Source organism: Lynx rufus, unplaced genomic scaffold (assembly GCF_022079265.1).
Source record: "Lynx rufus isolate CCGP_SWC_20201006 ecotype Redwood Valley unplaced genomic scaffold, mLynRuf1.p SCAF_6, whole genome shotgun sequence".
In the NCBI taxonomy this organism is placed as follows: domain Eukaryota; kingdom Metazoa; phylum Chordata; class Mammalia; order Carnivora; family Felidae; genus Lynx; species Lynx rufus.
Window position 1 is genome coordinate 131,384,738 of NW_025814878.1, and position 15,556 is coordinate 131,400,293.

Here is a 15,556-nt window from a genome sequence, read left to right on the forward strand (position 1 = left end):
TCCACTTCATGTGTGCACACATGCGTCCTCTCTCTCTAAATAAACATTAAAAAGAAAAAAAAAAAAGAATTTACAAGTCTGTTCTTCGACATACTCTTACCATTCATTCTACACAAAGTCTGATCCATAAAATTTCTTTGGTCAGTTACAGCCTACTGAGAAGTATATCTAAACTCTAGTTGTATTTTCTTTCTCTCTTTTTAAAGAAAGGAATCTAACACCATACCACTGCTGAAATCTTTAGGGAATCTGTTAGCTAATGGCTTTTAAACTTTTTAAAATAGCAATTCCTCAATTCTAATCCAGGAGGATTTCCTTCCCTCACAATCGCCTCCCCTGTCCCTTGCCCAAGACACAAATTAGCTTAAAGCTAGCATGTGAACGAAATCAACTGAGCAAGATATGCCCAAAAAATCACAAAAGAAGAAAAACATAAGTTGATGGCAGAAAGTACTCAAGAGTGAGACAACTCTCCACAATCCCCAAAAGGACTGAGAAACAACACTCAATTCTTTTTCGGTGTTAAATATGTTTCCCCCAGTACAAACTTAGGTCATTACCCTTTAGTCACACTATAATATGACCTTCATGGGTTGCAAACTTCCCGTTCTCAAATGTACCATGTTTCAAAACTAAATGTCTTCTTCAAATAGAAAATTCTCTCTTAGCTATACAATAACCCTCATGCACCAATGAGACAGCTTCCCTTACCATACATAAACCTTAATCAAATTACATCATTAAACAGGTAAGCTTACACTAGCAAAGCAAACTAGCATGTGTTCACATGGCCCAAAAGAAACTGAGTGATCTCAGACACTCCTTTCTGTTACCATGAAAACCTGTGTCCACAGATCTCTTAAGTATGTTATGGGCGAAAGTGGTGACCACTGAGAGGTGATAAAACTGGTGAGGAAGATAAAAATGGAAGCCCCTAAAACTGCTTTAACATATGTTAGCTAATAGATTTACATCGAGCTAGGAAGAAGGAAAACAAAACAAAACACATCAATCTGTAGAATACCAGTCAATTCTTAAAGAGACATTTAATAAATTATGGTTTCAGCAAAACTTGTTTTTCAGTAAGAATGTGTTCAAATAATTGAGTTGCCTGGGAAATGGTAGGGTGAACTAAATGAACTTTTAAAATTCAGACAGTTAAAAAAAAAAATCTAAAGAAACCCTACCCTGATTAACCCTGGAGTCCTGAATCAACTTTTACTTTTAGTTTTGGTTTTCTGGAAGAGAAGTGACCAAAACTTTGAGGGATAAAGTAGTCGCAAGGTATATATTTAATAATAATAATCAGGGTGCCAGGGGACTCAGTCGGTTAAGCAATCACACTCTTGGTTGCGGCTCAGGTCATGATCTCACGGTCCTGGAGTTTGAGCTCCATATCGGGCTCTGTGCTGACACTGTGGAGGCTGCTTGGGATCCTCTCTCTCCCTCTCTCTCTGCCCCTCCCCTGCTCCTGCTGTGTCTCACAATAAACTTAAAAAATAATGATGATGATGATGATGATAAATGACAATAAGTCAACATACATTTAGTGTTATGTGACAGGCACTTCTCAAAGAGTACCATATTTGTTCACTCGTTTAGTGTTCAAAACAACTTCTGAAGTAGGTACTATTTATTATCATTTCACAGTTGAGGAAATTAAGGGAAGATGAAGAAACTCGCCCAAGATCATACTGCTGTGTGAGAATTCCAGACCAGGATTTGTGCTGGGATTTAAATTCAAGAGGTCTGATCCAGTGTGAGCTCCGAACCCACAGGAAGGGTTCAATGAGCATCCTGGGATCACTTCACTTGTATTCCTAGCTCCTATTCTTGCTACTTCTATGGGAAAAGAGAAAGAAAATTAGTATTTGAGGGTGAACAACCTCCCAAAGAATTAGGTGCTTTGGTATAGATTTTCTCCTTCAACATCTGTGAAACAGGTATCATTTAACCTCACTTTAAAAATGGAGAAACTGTGGGGCACCTGGGTGGCTCAGTCAGTTGAGCACCTGACTCCTGATTTCAGCTCAGGTCATGGCCTCACGGTTCATGAGACCCAGCCCCACACTGTCACATGCTGACAGCACGAAGCCTGCTTGGGATTCTCTCTCTCCCCTCTCAGCCCCCACCCCAAAAACATACATACATACATACATACATACATAAAGTAAAAATAGAGAAACTCTTACAGAGGTTGTATAACTTGCCCCTAATTAGCAGAGTCGTGTGTTAAATCCATATATGAATTAAAATGCCCTGGGGCGCCTGGGTGGCTCAGTCGGTTAAGCGTCTGACTTCAGGTCAGGTCACGATCTTGTGGTCCGTGAGTTCGAGCCCCGCGTCGGGCTCTGGGCTGATGGCTCAGAGCCTGGAGCCTGCTTCCAATTCTGTGTCTCCCTCTCTCTCTGCCCCTCCCCTGTTCATGCTCTGTCTCTCTCTCTCTGTCTCAAAAATAAATAAATGTTAAAAAAAAATTTTTTTTTAATGCCCTACATTTTCCTCTTATACAAAAATAACTGTAAACTACACAATCATCAATCTTCCAGGTTCTATTATATTATGTTCTATTTAGACGCTGTAGAAAAATTCCGTAAATGTTAAAAGGATTGGTCTCATTTTTAAATTAAACTTAAATGGAAAGACCTAGGCAAAAGTTGCAATGTCAGACTAAAGGAGTTGTACTGTCTCCTAGGTAAGACTCGTAATATCAATAGCGAAGGGCCTATTTCTAGTAATTGCTCATCGGCAGGAAGCTTGTTACCTTAAATTCTGTCGTGACCAGACAACACTACTTCACACTACGAAAGGATAAACTTTTTTTTTTTTTTTAATTTTTTTTTTTTCAACGTTTATTTATTTTTGGGACAGAGAGAGACAGAGCATGAACGGGCGAGGGGCAGAGAGAGAGGGAGACACAGAATCGGAAACAGGCTCCAGGCTCTGAGCCATCAGCCCAGAGCCCGACGCGGGGCTCGAACTCATGGACCGCGAGATCGTGACCTGGCTGAAGTCAGACGCTTAACCGACTGCGCCACCCAGGCGCCCCCGAAAGGATAAACTTTTAAACCCACAAAGTCTTCAGCGTCACGTGTTTTCTATAGGATTCAGAGACAAAGTACAGTTACTGCTTCAAAACCGTAAGGTTAGCTCTTTCATTTCACAACCTGTCGATTCCTTTTAACTGCAAGGACAAGGTTTTGAATTAAGCCCACCTCTCACCCCCCTCCGCTCTCCCAACGTGCAGTCAACTGCCTTTCTGGAAATATCAATCAGTCTTCCTAGTGCCACTATCCCCTCACACCGCTAACACTCCTTCTCACCAGCCTCCCGTTCAGCCAGGAAAAAGATACACCACTGCCTGAAAACTCTGTCGATCTGTCCCGCCCCCCCCCCCCAGCACTTTCCACCGCCTTCCAGCACCCAAACCATTCCCCCTAACTGGAAAGCTCTCCCCTTCCTCCTCACCTAGTTACAGCAGCTTGCCTCTTAGCTCCTCCGCTCAACTTTTTCTTCCTCAATTACTCTTCCTCTAGCCTGACTGGGTCTAACCTCCTTCTTCTGTGCCCTCCTAGCAACACGTGTTCGTCCCATACACTTACACGCTCCACACTTACTCGTGATTATCTTATTGTTCTCACATTTTAATTCCCGGGCCTCTTTACTTCCACTGACCTCCTCCTACTCTAACTCCAATCATTCCTTCCTGGAGCCACACTCTGGATTCTGACAGCACCTGAAACTATTCCGCCTCAGAAACAGTAAATTCTAACGACGTGTTCTGCTACAAAACACGTTTCTTGAATACAAATTAGCTCACACGTACTCGATAAATACAGGAATGATGTCAGCACAATAAAGAAGTCATTTAGTTCATAACACAGCTTTTCCCAGTACGTTAATGAATTAAAGAGCAAAGCCTAGCAACATGCAAAAAAACTCTTAAGTCAAAAAACCTGGGGCCCTCTACAAGTGCATTCCTACGGTGTCCAGTGTTCAGTGGCCTCAGGAACAGCTACACCTGCCACGGCATTAAGCCATCTGGGGAAAAATTCAAGCGCGACACTGATCAAAAAGTACGAAGATACTCCCTCTTTGTTTATATCGGTATGGACTCATGCGTCTCTTGCATATTTACTTTATACTCTGTGTTATAATTCACTACTACTTTGTTTTGCTGCTCAAACTGCCCAGCCCCTGGGAGCTTTTTCATTTGGCTCCCCTGACATACCTCCATTATGTCGCTTCTTGCTGTTTGCTATTTTCTGGCCCTAGAAGACTCTGGCGGCTCATCTTGTGTATTTCCCACCCTAGTCCTAGAATCAGCCATTCTCCGAGGAGCCCTGGGGCTCGCTCCTTTTACTGGCAAATAGCATCAGAACCCAAGATCGAGCTACCAGGTGTGCTCCTTGTTACTGGGGTGTCACTGCTTTTAGGCTTGTTCATTGACAAGAGCAGGGAAATATATGGATGTATACTAAACCCTTACATGTACATGCGTACATGTATACATATGCACACATACACACACACACCCTGCATATATCTACGTTTCTATATGTAATCATCTGTGTTTGTATTAAACCAAACATGAGGTCACGCTGAGGTCTCCAAGTTTATTACCACACACAGATCATTCTAACCTTCTCTCTCTGCTCATCTGTAAAATTCCACCCCAACAGTAAGAAACTTAGCTCCCACCGTCCGCCATCCATTTAACTGTGCAATTCCAGTACATGTATAATAGCGTCTGAATTGTTAATCCATATCCCCACGGGACACAACTTGATCAGTAAAAGTTCAGTGCTTTTGTAGTTTCTTTTACCTTTACTTTTACAGACTATCGGTTTCCAAAGTTACCTGGGGCAGCTCCTTTCCCCCTCTTCTCCAAGGCTATTCCATGGATTTGTAATACAGTTAGACCGGTTTGTCACATTCTGCGTTTTATCCTGGGATTTCCCCCCTCTCTCCTAATACATTTTTTTTTGAAATGTACAGACATTAAAGTGCACTCTTTATGGCCGTAAAGTTCTGTGGGTTTGATAAATACACAGCGTGATGTGTCCACCGTTACAGTAACGTGCTTTCACTGCCCTAGAAACCCCCTGTGCTTTGCCCATCCCCCCACTCCCCTCCCCTCACGCCCCTGACAACCACTTACTTATCTTTTTACTATCTCTTTACTTCTGCCTTTCCCAGAAGATCAGGTAAGTGAAATCATACGGCACCTAATCTTTTCAGACTGGCTTCTTTCACTTAGCAATACAGATTTCAGATCCATATGTGCCTTTGCTCGGAAGGACAGCTCATTTCTTTTTATCACTAAATAATATTCTATTGTATGGATGTACCACAGTTCACCCATTCACCTTCTCAAAGACCTCTTGGCTGCTTCCCCTTTGGGGCAATTATGGGAGAAGTCGCTCGAACGTCCACATGCGGCTTTCTGTGTGGGCCAAGTTTTCAAGTCAGCTGGGTAGGAGCTCAACTGCTGGTGAAGCTACATTTAGCTTTGTTAGACACCACCCAACGCTGTGCAGAGCGGCCGCATCACTTCGCGCTCCCGGCCGGCAGGACGCAAGCCCCCGTCGCTCTCGCGTCCTCACCAGCAACTGGCATCGTCAGGTTTTCTTTGGACTTCAGGCATCCTAACAGCTCGAGTTTGTACGTTCTTCCTTTGTTTGGAAGGGGGGAGGGGGGGGCGGGGATTTGAAAAGAGCTAAACCCTGAATCAGATTTTTATTTTTGATCGGACGGCTGTCAAGCCCTTACATCTCTAAGAAGGAAGCCCAAACCCCAGGGCTCCAGGCTGCAGCCTGTGATGCCGGACACAAACGCCAGCAGAAATTTAACCGGGCTCCTGTTTTACTAGGCCGTTATTTTTGTGGGGCTCTGGTTACAAAGTTCCATAGGTTTCAAGTAGTCTGCCCCAGCCCTATTTTTCCCATAAGCCCTGTTACCTTCAGTGCCCAATTTTGTGGAAAACCTAAGGTTTTTCCAGGAACACATTTTTGGCACAGGAGCTGCAATGCCTGTATCTTCCTCTAGGACACAACTCCCTCTGCTCTCCCCTTCCTAAACATTACTGATCCACACTCCTCTTCAACATCAAGGGATCAATGGGAACTCCCAACTCCCGTTCCCTGAGCCCTGCTCCCCCGGCTGCGCTCCGCTCCGCCCCATCTCTCCTCTTCCGGGACGGGCTACGTGGTAATCACTCAAAAGCTCTCAAATATCGTTGATTTCTCTCCCACGCCTATCCTTCCGCCACACGCAACCAGCAAAACCACAGCCTTAGATCAATATTATAATCCACTTCCCTCCTCCAGCCGGGGGCAGTTGGCCTCTACCAAGTCAAGTCCAACAACCTCGCACACAGCCACCACTATGAAGGAATGACGTCGGCTGGGCTCTCCCACTGCTGTCTACGGTGTACTGAGAAAGCTTTAGTTGGCCTGTGCCCCCTTCCCCTCGGTGGCCGGTCCACATTCTCATCACCCACTTTAAGGTCACCACCCACTTTACCGATGCGAGCAAACCGCCTCGCCTCCTTTATCGTACACTGGGACTCCGCTAAGTGCATGGTCATGTTCTCGTCCCCACTCTCCTATTACAAACTGGTCGGCGTCCACAGCAATCCTCACCTCTCCCCCGATCGGGGGAGTCTCAGGGGAGTGGGATGTCCTCTCTTCTTCAGGACTGCACTGTGCTCTGGAACCGCCCTCCTCCCTGCAGGCCAGCAGCGTCAGCCTCCCAAGCTCTTCTTCCCCCTTCCCCTCAATCTGTAAAGGCGGTGTCCCCAGAATCCCCCGTGCTTCGGTGCCACATCATGGTCAGTAATGCACTGGGGTTGGTAGTAAGTATAATAAACTTTTTTTTTTTTAAGGTAATAAAAGCAAGTACCGTTGACAGTAACTTTGTCAAAAGGTCCATTAAATCTGGACATGACATTTACTGGGACTCCATACATTCGACTAACGCCACGCTCTCATCCAACTTCACGTCACTTCAGTTTTACCCACACCGCCAAGCAAAAACGAGACTTACTTGGAAATGATACAATAGTCTCGAACACAGTACCTTCCAGTGGAGTGTTCAGGGATAATTTTGATTATGTGGATTTTCATCTTCTATGCTGGTGTTAGACGCTAATCACCAGGCGCGATGTAACTCCACCGTCCACCATTTAAACAACAACAAAAAATCCTGCCTTAACCTCCATCCTCCTCCAGGTTTCTTCACTTATTTTCTCAAGAGTAATCTATATTCACTATCCCCTCTGCTTGGTCCCTACTATTTACTCTGATCTTCGCCCCCCAACACTAAATTCAAACTGCTCTCCTCAGGTCACAATGATCTAATTTCCAAATCCAGTGGAAAACTTTGCCTGTCTCACTGAGCCTGTCTGTTGCACCTGACACTTGAGGTCACTTCCTCATTTCTCATAGTCCTCTGCTCAGCTTCTGGGACACCACACTCTGCCCTGTTCAGGTACCTCTCACCTATTCCTTCTTGGACTCCACCCGGTCTTTTAATGTTGGTGTTGCTCAGGGTTCCATCTTTAGCCGACTGTTTTCACTTTATCTGCTCCCTCTCTGGGTTTCAACCACCACCTAGAGGTGACTCCCAGATCAGTCACGACCTAGACCTCTCTCCCAAGCTCAGTCAGTTACCGTGTGTGCCCACCCTTCCTAGGAGAAAGGGCCTCAGACACCATCCCTACTGCAAGTGGGGCCCAGACTCTCCTTATGCCTGGAGGGTGTTCTGTATTTCATCAGTACCCTCTCACCTCTACAGCTGACTCAACACAGGTTAGCACCTGACGTGAAGGCCACCCATTCACACCACAGCACGCAACGAAAAGCTGCGCCCAACTAAGAATGATGGCAATTAGCTAAGCCAATCTGCTAAGTCCCTCAGGAATCTGAAATAGGAAGGAAAGGATAAACCAGTCAGCAGGGAAAAGAGAAGAAAACAACCAGAAACTAGAAACTGCAGCTGAGTCTCTTTGGCACTGGAATAAAACGAAAAGTCATGAACTCCAGCCACTGCAATGACTTGGAGCCACCTTAACTCCAGAAGATCTGTTCCTGCTCTTTCTGTAAGGTGTCTCTGGGTTCTGCTGGTTGCCATGAAGTCAGATCATGTGACTAAGATTCCCAGTCCTACTCATCTCCAAATACACTGTAATACTTCCTTGCAATCATTATTTGATTCCTGGTTCTTTGCAAGAACCTAACAGAGCTAGAAACCCAAGTGTCACCCTTGATTTCTGTCTCCATCATTCCATCACTTCCTATCAGTGTTACTCTAAAACATATCACAAATCTGGTTTTCCTCCATCCCACCACTGACCAAGTTCTAGGCCTTTCTTATGGTCTGTCTGCCAAACAATCATCTAAATGAATTTGCTCTTTTCAGCCCTGTACTCCTTAAATCTATCTTCCAATTGTTTGTATGACAAAAATGAAAATATGAGCCAGCCACTTCCTAAAGTCCTTTGAAGGGCACCTTGGGGCGCCTGGGTGGCTCAGTCGGTTAAGCGTCCGACTTCGACTCGGGTCATGATCTCACGGTTCATGATTTCGAGCCCCGCGTCGGGCTCTGTGCTGACAGCTCGGAGCCTGGAGTCTGCTTCCGATTCTGTGTCTCCCTCTCTCTCTGCCCCTCCCGTGCTCACGCTCTCTCTGTCTCAAAAATAAATAAAACATTAAAAAAATAAATAAATAAAGTCCTTTGAAGGGCACCTGGGTGGCTCAGTCGGGTAAAGGTCTGACTTCAGCCCAGGTCCGGATCTCACAGTTCGTGTGTTTGAGCCCCGCATCAGGCTCTGTGCTGACAGCTTCGGGGCCTGGAGCCTGCTTCGCATTCTGTGTCTCCCTCTCTGCCCCTCCTCCCCCACACTTTCATTTTCTCTCTTTCTCTCTCTCTCTCAAAGATATTAAAAGAAAAAATTAAAAAAAAAATCCTTTGAAGATTCCTCATGTCCTAGAGAAGAAGATCTAAGCTTGGTAAAATATTCCAAAGGCCTCTCATGATCTTTTCCCAGCTGCTACTTGTCACACACTCTTAAATTCCAACAAACCAAACCTGCTGGTCAATCCGAACATACAGGGTAACTCTCTCCTCTGGGCTCTTAGTTATGCATTTTCACTCCTAACGCCCCTTCTCCTATTTTCCTCATCTTTCCAGACTGACCACTGGCCTCATCCCTCCCAAAAGCTGTCCCTGACTCACCAACTTTATCACTTCCATATCAGCCAGGGGTCGATGCCCCTCCACTCTTCCACAGGACTCTAACACTTCCCTTACTACCCTTGAGTGTTTTACACGTGCTTTCAAAGACATTATCTTATCACCTTGGAGTGCCTAGAACTTGGTACAAAGTAAACATTCACTTAAAAGCTTGTTGGTTGGGCATCCTACTTCGGCTCAGGTCATGATCTCACAGTGTGAGTTTGAGCCCTGCGTCAGGCTCTGTGCTGACCATTCAGAGCCTGGAGCCTGCTTGGGATTCTGTGTCTCCCTCTCTCTCTGGCCCTCCCCTGCTCGTGCTCTGTCTCTCTCGGTCTCTCAATAATAAATAAATGTTAAAAAAAATTTTTTTAATAAATAAATAAATAAAAGCTTGTTGAATAAATGAATGAACAGAGAGCAGGGCATAAACACAAACTGTCTAGCAGAATATCTGCACCATAGGAACTGCTCAATGAATGCCATTATTACTACTTTTCTATGAGTGTGATTATTAGGTTCACTTAATTGTTGTAGTTATAAACTACCATTTTTAAAAAATTGTTTTAATGTTTATTTTTGAGAGAGAGAGAGAGAGAGAGAGAGAGAGCGAGCGCGAGCGAGTACGGGAGGAGCAGAGAGAGAGGAAGACACAGAATCTGAAGCAGGCTCCAGGCTCCAAGCTGTCAGCACAGAGCCCGACGTGGGGCTCGAACTTATGAACCCTGAGATCATGACCTGAGCCGAAGTCGGACGCTTAACTGACTGAGACACCCAAGCGCCCCTCAACTACCATTTTTAAAGCTCAGTTTCCCTAATACTGGCAAAGAGATCCCTGGGAAAAGCTCAGCTTGGTTTTTAAATTCTTTGATATTAGGGAACATTTTTCTGTCATCCCCATAAGTCCTGAAAGACATTCGTATTGGTAGGCAAGCAAATATCATAAAGATATTTCTTCAACCTAAAGAAGCAGAAAAGAATTCAATGAGTAATTAAATTTCAGAAGTGTCAAAGGCCTGATGACCAGGGATACTGAGAGGGATAGGAGGCACACCAGAAAGTCAAGCTATTTCATTAGATGCTGTTAATAATGCCTCAATCAAAAAGAGCAATTCACTAGTTCATAGCTACTTATCATTTCCAACTTTCACTTATCCTGCGTTTCTTCTAAGCTGCCATAAATTGCTATAATCAAAGCATCTGGACTTTTCCAAGGCATTAGTGTGTTCCAGACCACGTTTTTTTTTTTCCCCTGGAGGAAGTACTTTTAACGTCAACTAGTCCTCAAAAAGTTCTAAATGTGATCACTGGATTATATCTACTAGAGATAACTAAAACTCATACAAATTGAAAGAGGCAATACTGGAGGGTTGGAAAGAGCACTCAATTTAGAGCTGGTGAAAACTAGTTTCCAGGCCTGGCTTACTTGTGACTGGGAACACCTAGCCTCCAGGTGCTGCCACTCTCTCATATCTGAAATTGAGAATTCCACTACCTTGTCCAAGTCCACCAAGACACTTGTGTGTATTAAAAAGCTTTGTAAAGTATCCAAATGGGATAACTTTACAAATATAAAAATGCAATCTGTAACTGAAGCATTTAGGACTAATTGAATCCAATTGTCATATGCATTAAAATGCTTTAAGTTGGAATAAAGTTCTCATTATAACGGAGTCTAAGCTTGTCACATTCGTACTTATTCAAGGCTGACGAGAGTTTTAAAAATAAAAGGGGCTATGCCTGAGTGTTTCGCCAGTTGGTGTGTGACTGCTAAGCAAAGGGTCTTTTTTAAAATTTTACCACACAGTACACACACCCTGTTATTCCACTGCAATCCGATCAACTTTGTCTGCATGTCTGGCATTGTTTAACATGAATCCCTTCAAATCATTTAAGGAACCATATGGCTTCCAAAACAGTAATTCCGACTCAGAAGAATAACATCTTAAAAACTGAGCATGGTTCAGAGCAAAAGAAGCCAACGTATTTCTATTTCAAAGGTAAGAAAAATCCTTATCCTTCTGGAAAATAACACCCATCTTTTCAAATTCCATTATATGCAAAAATATTTTATCAACAGTGGTTTTCATGCTAAAAGGGTGCGAAAAATGCTTCGGTCCAAAACAAAGCAGCCCAATGATATGTCAAATAAAACTCACTCTTCCAATTTGGGGACTTCAATATTTTATCCTCCATACCTATGACACTCCCCCTTTGCTCCCTTCCCTTCTTACTGGGACAGAGTTGCCCAGTACTTTGGTGTGGTACACTCAGAAGGCACACAGAAAAACAACAGGAAAAAAAAAAAAAAAAACACAAAACCTCACACACATTAAAATAACAAGACAAGAGGAAGAGGCAGTGGGGGGGGGGGGGGAGACTGTGACAAGGGGGAAGGGAGAGACAAAGGGGAGAGAGAGAGAGACAGAAAAAAGATGACAAACAACAAAATCTGTTCTTCCAGAAATAATGCCTTGTGTTTATAAAAGAGTGAAGTTTCCAGAAAGTGAATCTTAGTATTACACAACAAAAAAGTAATAAGAGGCCAACAGGAAAAATAATGGGAGACAGCAGTATCATAAATATTCCAAACTCCAACCAATTTCACACAAGCATGCACTTTTCTCTGACCCAAATCATCAATTTTACGTAAAAGGAGTCAGTAAAACTAATCGAGGCATGTTACAGTGCTAAAGAGACTCTAATCAGAAATCCTAGATCTCATGGAAATTCGGAGCTGGAAATTTCCTTACCATCCAGCTCAACTCACTCAACTCTCAGAGGAAGAAACTGAGGCCCTGTCCTGGAACATGCCTAAAATCACAAATGACTGCGGGACTCAAGAAAGGTAGGATTCTTTGTTCAATAATTTTCCATATCGCTTGCCTCTGATTTTATAAGCTAACTATTAACCATCAACCATAAATTTAAGATAAAGTTTTGTCAAGTCTAACAAAAAGCTTTCCGGTAGCCAGATCAGAAGTAAACACTTCACAGCACAGCACAGCTCACACGAATTAAAACGCAAAATTAAATAACAGCCTTCACAGAGCGTGAACGAAATGTCCTAACTTAAAAAGAAAGCAAAGGTCATTTTCAGCCATTTAGAATAAGGAACATAATATTTAAAACGGAAAGTACTTCTGTGGATCTATGGAGAAAAAGAAGGAATGTGCAACAAGGCCTCTTTTTGTGCGTGATTCTTTCCAGCCAAACCATTTGCTAGATTTCTGCCGCCATTCTCCTTTCTGATCAAACAGTAACTTATTTATCAAGGTTCCTCTCCGATTTTAGTCCTGTGTACTTCAGGAATTTATCCACAAAAACTGTTTATACCCTCTACATCCCCTGTCACTAGGATCTGATGAAGCCCCTTCCTTTGTAGCCAATCAAAACGAGGCTGCTTTGAAATGCAAAAGCTCTTGCTTCAGGTTTGGGGCCTAGAAACTGGATTTGCTTCCAGACAGACAGACGTTAGATTTTGTTTTCTCCCGACAAGTAAACTTGACGCATGCTATTCATTTAGGCTGCTACATTTCAAGAATCGTCAGAGCAATTGATAATTTCGTATAAAACTGATCTGCTTAAAGCTTTGTTTTAACAGATAGGTGAGGGAGGAGGGGACAAGCCTAAGGCTGCTGCTGTTGTTTTTTTTTTTTTTTAACTGCAGGTGTAAAACGTAAAGCCGTTTTCTTTAAAATGCTATATAACATTTTTAAATATCCGTTTTCAATTAGACTTCATATAACACGAGCACATAAATATAGGGCATTTCCAATCACTAGTGGTAGGTTTCTGCTCCCCTAAGAAAACACCTACTTTTGAGCTTCACCTCTTCCCCTCCCAGTTGCTCTGAGTAAGAAACACTGATGGCAAACTTGGGGCCCTTGCCCTTTTGTCCCCGTAGGCAAGCTCTGGCCTAATTTTGGACAAAATCCTCCACTGATTACCCCTCCCCCTATATACCCCTGATCTCCCTTAATTAGAAATCATACCTCAGGATCGTGCCTGTCCACCCCCCCCACCCCCCCCACCCCCCCCCCCCACGTAAGAAGAGAACGCCTGACCCCATCACCACCACTTGGAGAACAATGTAACCCAACTCCGGGTCCGTGGATTCCTCCACCCAAGCCCTAAGATTTATCTTCAAGGGAAATCGGAAAGCGAGTTATGTCCTGTCATCCTGGATTCCCTCAAGGTGTCCCACTCCTGGCCTAGGATCACCGGCTCCATTACACCTAGGGACATGCTACTCACCTGCCTTGCCCAACAATCTCGCCCGTTCCCCGAGACCCCGGTCCCACCCTCGCAGCCGCGAACGGGCGGCGAGTCACCTCGGAGGGCCCCGGGCGGGAGGGGGTCGGGGGCGGGTCGAGAGTCGGCTGCGGCGGCGGCAGGACACGTCGGGTCAGCGGCCCCACTCCCACCGCACGACGACACACGCCCAGTACCTTTGTAGTGCACCCGCAGGTTGTTCTGAGAGAGGCCGATGTAGCTGAACTTGTCCTTCGGGCTCCAGGATCGCGGCAGCGGCGTCTCCTGCTCGTCCACCGCCGGGTAGAGGCGCTTCAGCCGCCGCTGCAGCTCCTTCTCCTGCTCGTTCAGGGCCGAGTCCCCGTGCGGGAAGGGGGCCGCGGCGCTGCTGCCCGCCGCCAGGGCTGCGGCCGGGCCGCCTCCGGCCGGGCCGGGGCCCGCGGCGAGGCCCGGGGGCGCGGGGGGCGCGCTGGCGGGGGCGGCCGCCGAGGCGGGCGGCGGGGGCGGCGGCGGCGGCGGCGGGGCCGCGGTGGCGGGGGGCGGCGGCGGCGGCGGCGGGTGGAGGAGCAGGGCGGCCGCCGCGGCCCCCAAGCCGCCGCCGCCGCCCGCGCCGCCGCCGGGCGAGCCGGCCGGAGAGGAGCCGGCGCTGACGGCCGGGGGCGCCGGCAGGACGACTCCGGAGACGGGGGCCACGGCCGCCGGCGGTGGCGGCGGCAGCTGCTGCTGCTGTTGTTGTTGCGGCGGCGGCGGTGGCGGCGGCGGCTGCCCGGACATCCCGGCCGCGACTCAGCCTGCGGCCACCTCCACCTCTTCTCTCCTTCCTCCTCTGCTTCCCGGGGGCGCTGTCGCTGCGGCCGCCGGCACCAGGCGCCCAGTCCGCCCGCCCCGGAAGCAGGCGGCGGGCCGCGCGCCGAGGGAAGAGCTCGGCGGTTGGGGGGCTCGGAGACGGGGGAGCGGGCGGCGGGCCGGGGGAGACCCCGAGAGAACGTTGGCCGGGGCGCGGGCCCGGGACGCGGCGCCGAGGGCGGGGGCGAAGCGTGAGCGCGGGCGCAGAAGGCGCGGTGGCGGCCGCCGCGGCCGCTGCTCTCGCGGCTGTTTCCCGGCGGGCGGGCCGGGCCGGCGCGAGACGCTGCGCGCGGGCGGCGCTGGGCGAGGGGGCGGGGACGGAGGCGCGAGGGGCGGGGGGAGCGCGGGCGGCGAGGGGCGGGCTCGCGGGGGTCCCGGCGCGCGGGCCGCGGGAGTGGGAGGCGGGGGGGGCGGCGAGGCGCGCGGCGGGGGCGGCGGAGCGCTTGTCCCCGGCGGGGCGCGGGGCTACCGGCGCGGGGTCCCTCTGCCGGTCCCTGCCTCCTCCCACGAGCCCGCCGCCTCTCCCCCCCCCCCCTCCGCCCGGGCCCTCCCGGGAGAATCTCCTCCTACTTTACTTCTTTTTGTTGTCGTCGCCCCACCTCCCCCCCCCCCGTAGGGTTCCCGCTGGAGCGGCGGTGCTGCTTCTCGCCCAGGCGAAAGTAATCGAGCCCGGCTGGGGCCGCCGCGAGCCCGGCCCGCGGGCTCCCGGGACGAACGGAGAGTCTCGGGCTCCGGGGGCCCCGCTGGGTCCCCGAGGTGAGCAGTCCCTTGACTGCCCACGGGCTGCCCGGGCTCTGCCGGCCGAGCTTGCCCCGGACGGGGCGAGGTCCCCGTCCGCCGCCTCCCTCTCCGTGAACCTACTTGCTCTTTATTCTGCACGGGACTTAATACCTCAGCGTTTAGCATGTGGGGACTGGAAACCATTTCTGAAGGCAAAGTCTCCCACTTAAAATAGTGGTCATTTGATTAATTAATTTTATGAGGACTTAAAGTGAACTTGGAGTGGTGGAAGGTGGCACAGGAATACTAATAAAGACTGGCATATCTTCAAAGAGCAGGAACACGAACTATATGAATACAAGATTATAGTGTGGATTTAGAAAGGGCTTCTAGAGACGTCAAAACATTTTATAGACTCGTTAATTTTCATAACAGGCCTCTTTGTTAGGTAGCAAAGAATTATGCACATTTTTAAAACAAGGAAATATTCACCGAGGTCAGC

At 47.6% G+C, this 15,556-nt stretch overlaps 1 protein-coding gene across 1 annotated transcript in view; it reads right to left on the reverse strand.

The window, feature by feature from the left end:
- Positions 1–14,468, reverse strand: part of RANBP9 (RAN binding protein 9) — a 90,916-nt gene extending 76,448 nt beyond the window's left edge. Inside the window, exon 1 of the mRNA XM_047102649.1 lies at positions 13,686–14,468. Coding sequence (XP_046958605.1) covers positions 13,686–14,262 — 577 coding nt within the window. The 5' untranslated portion in view covers positions 14,263–14,468. The remainder of the gene's footprint in view (positions 1–13,685) is intronic.
- Positions 14,469–15,556: the final 1,088 nt, after the last annotated feature.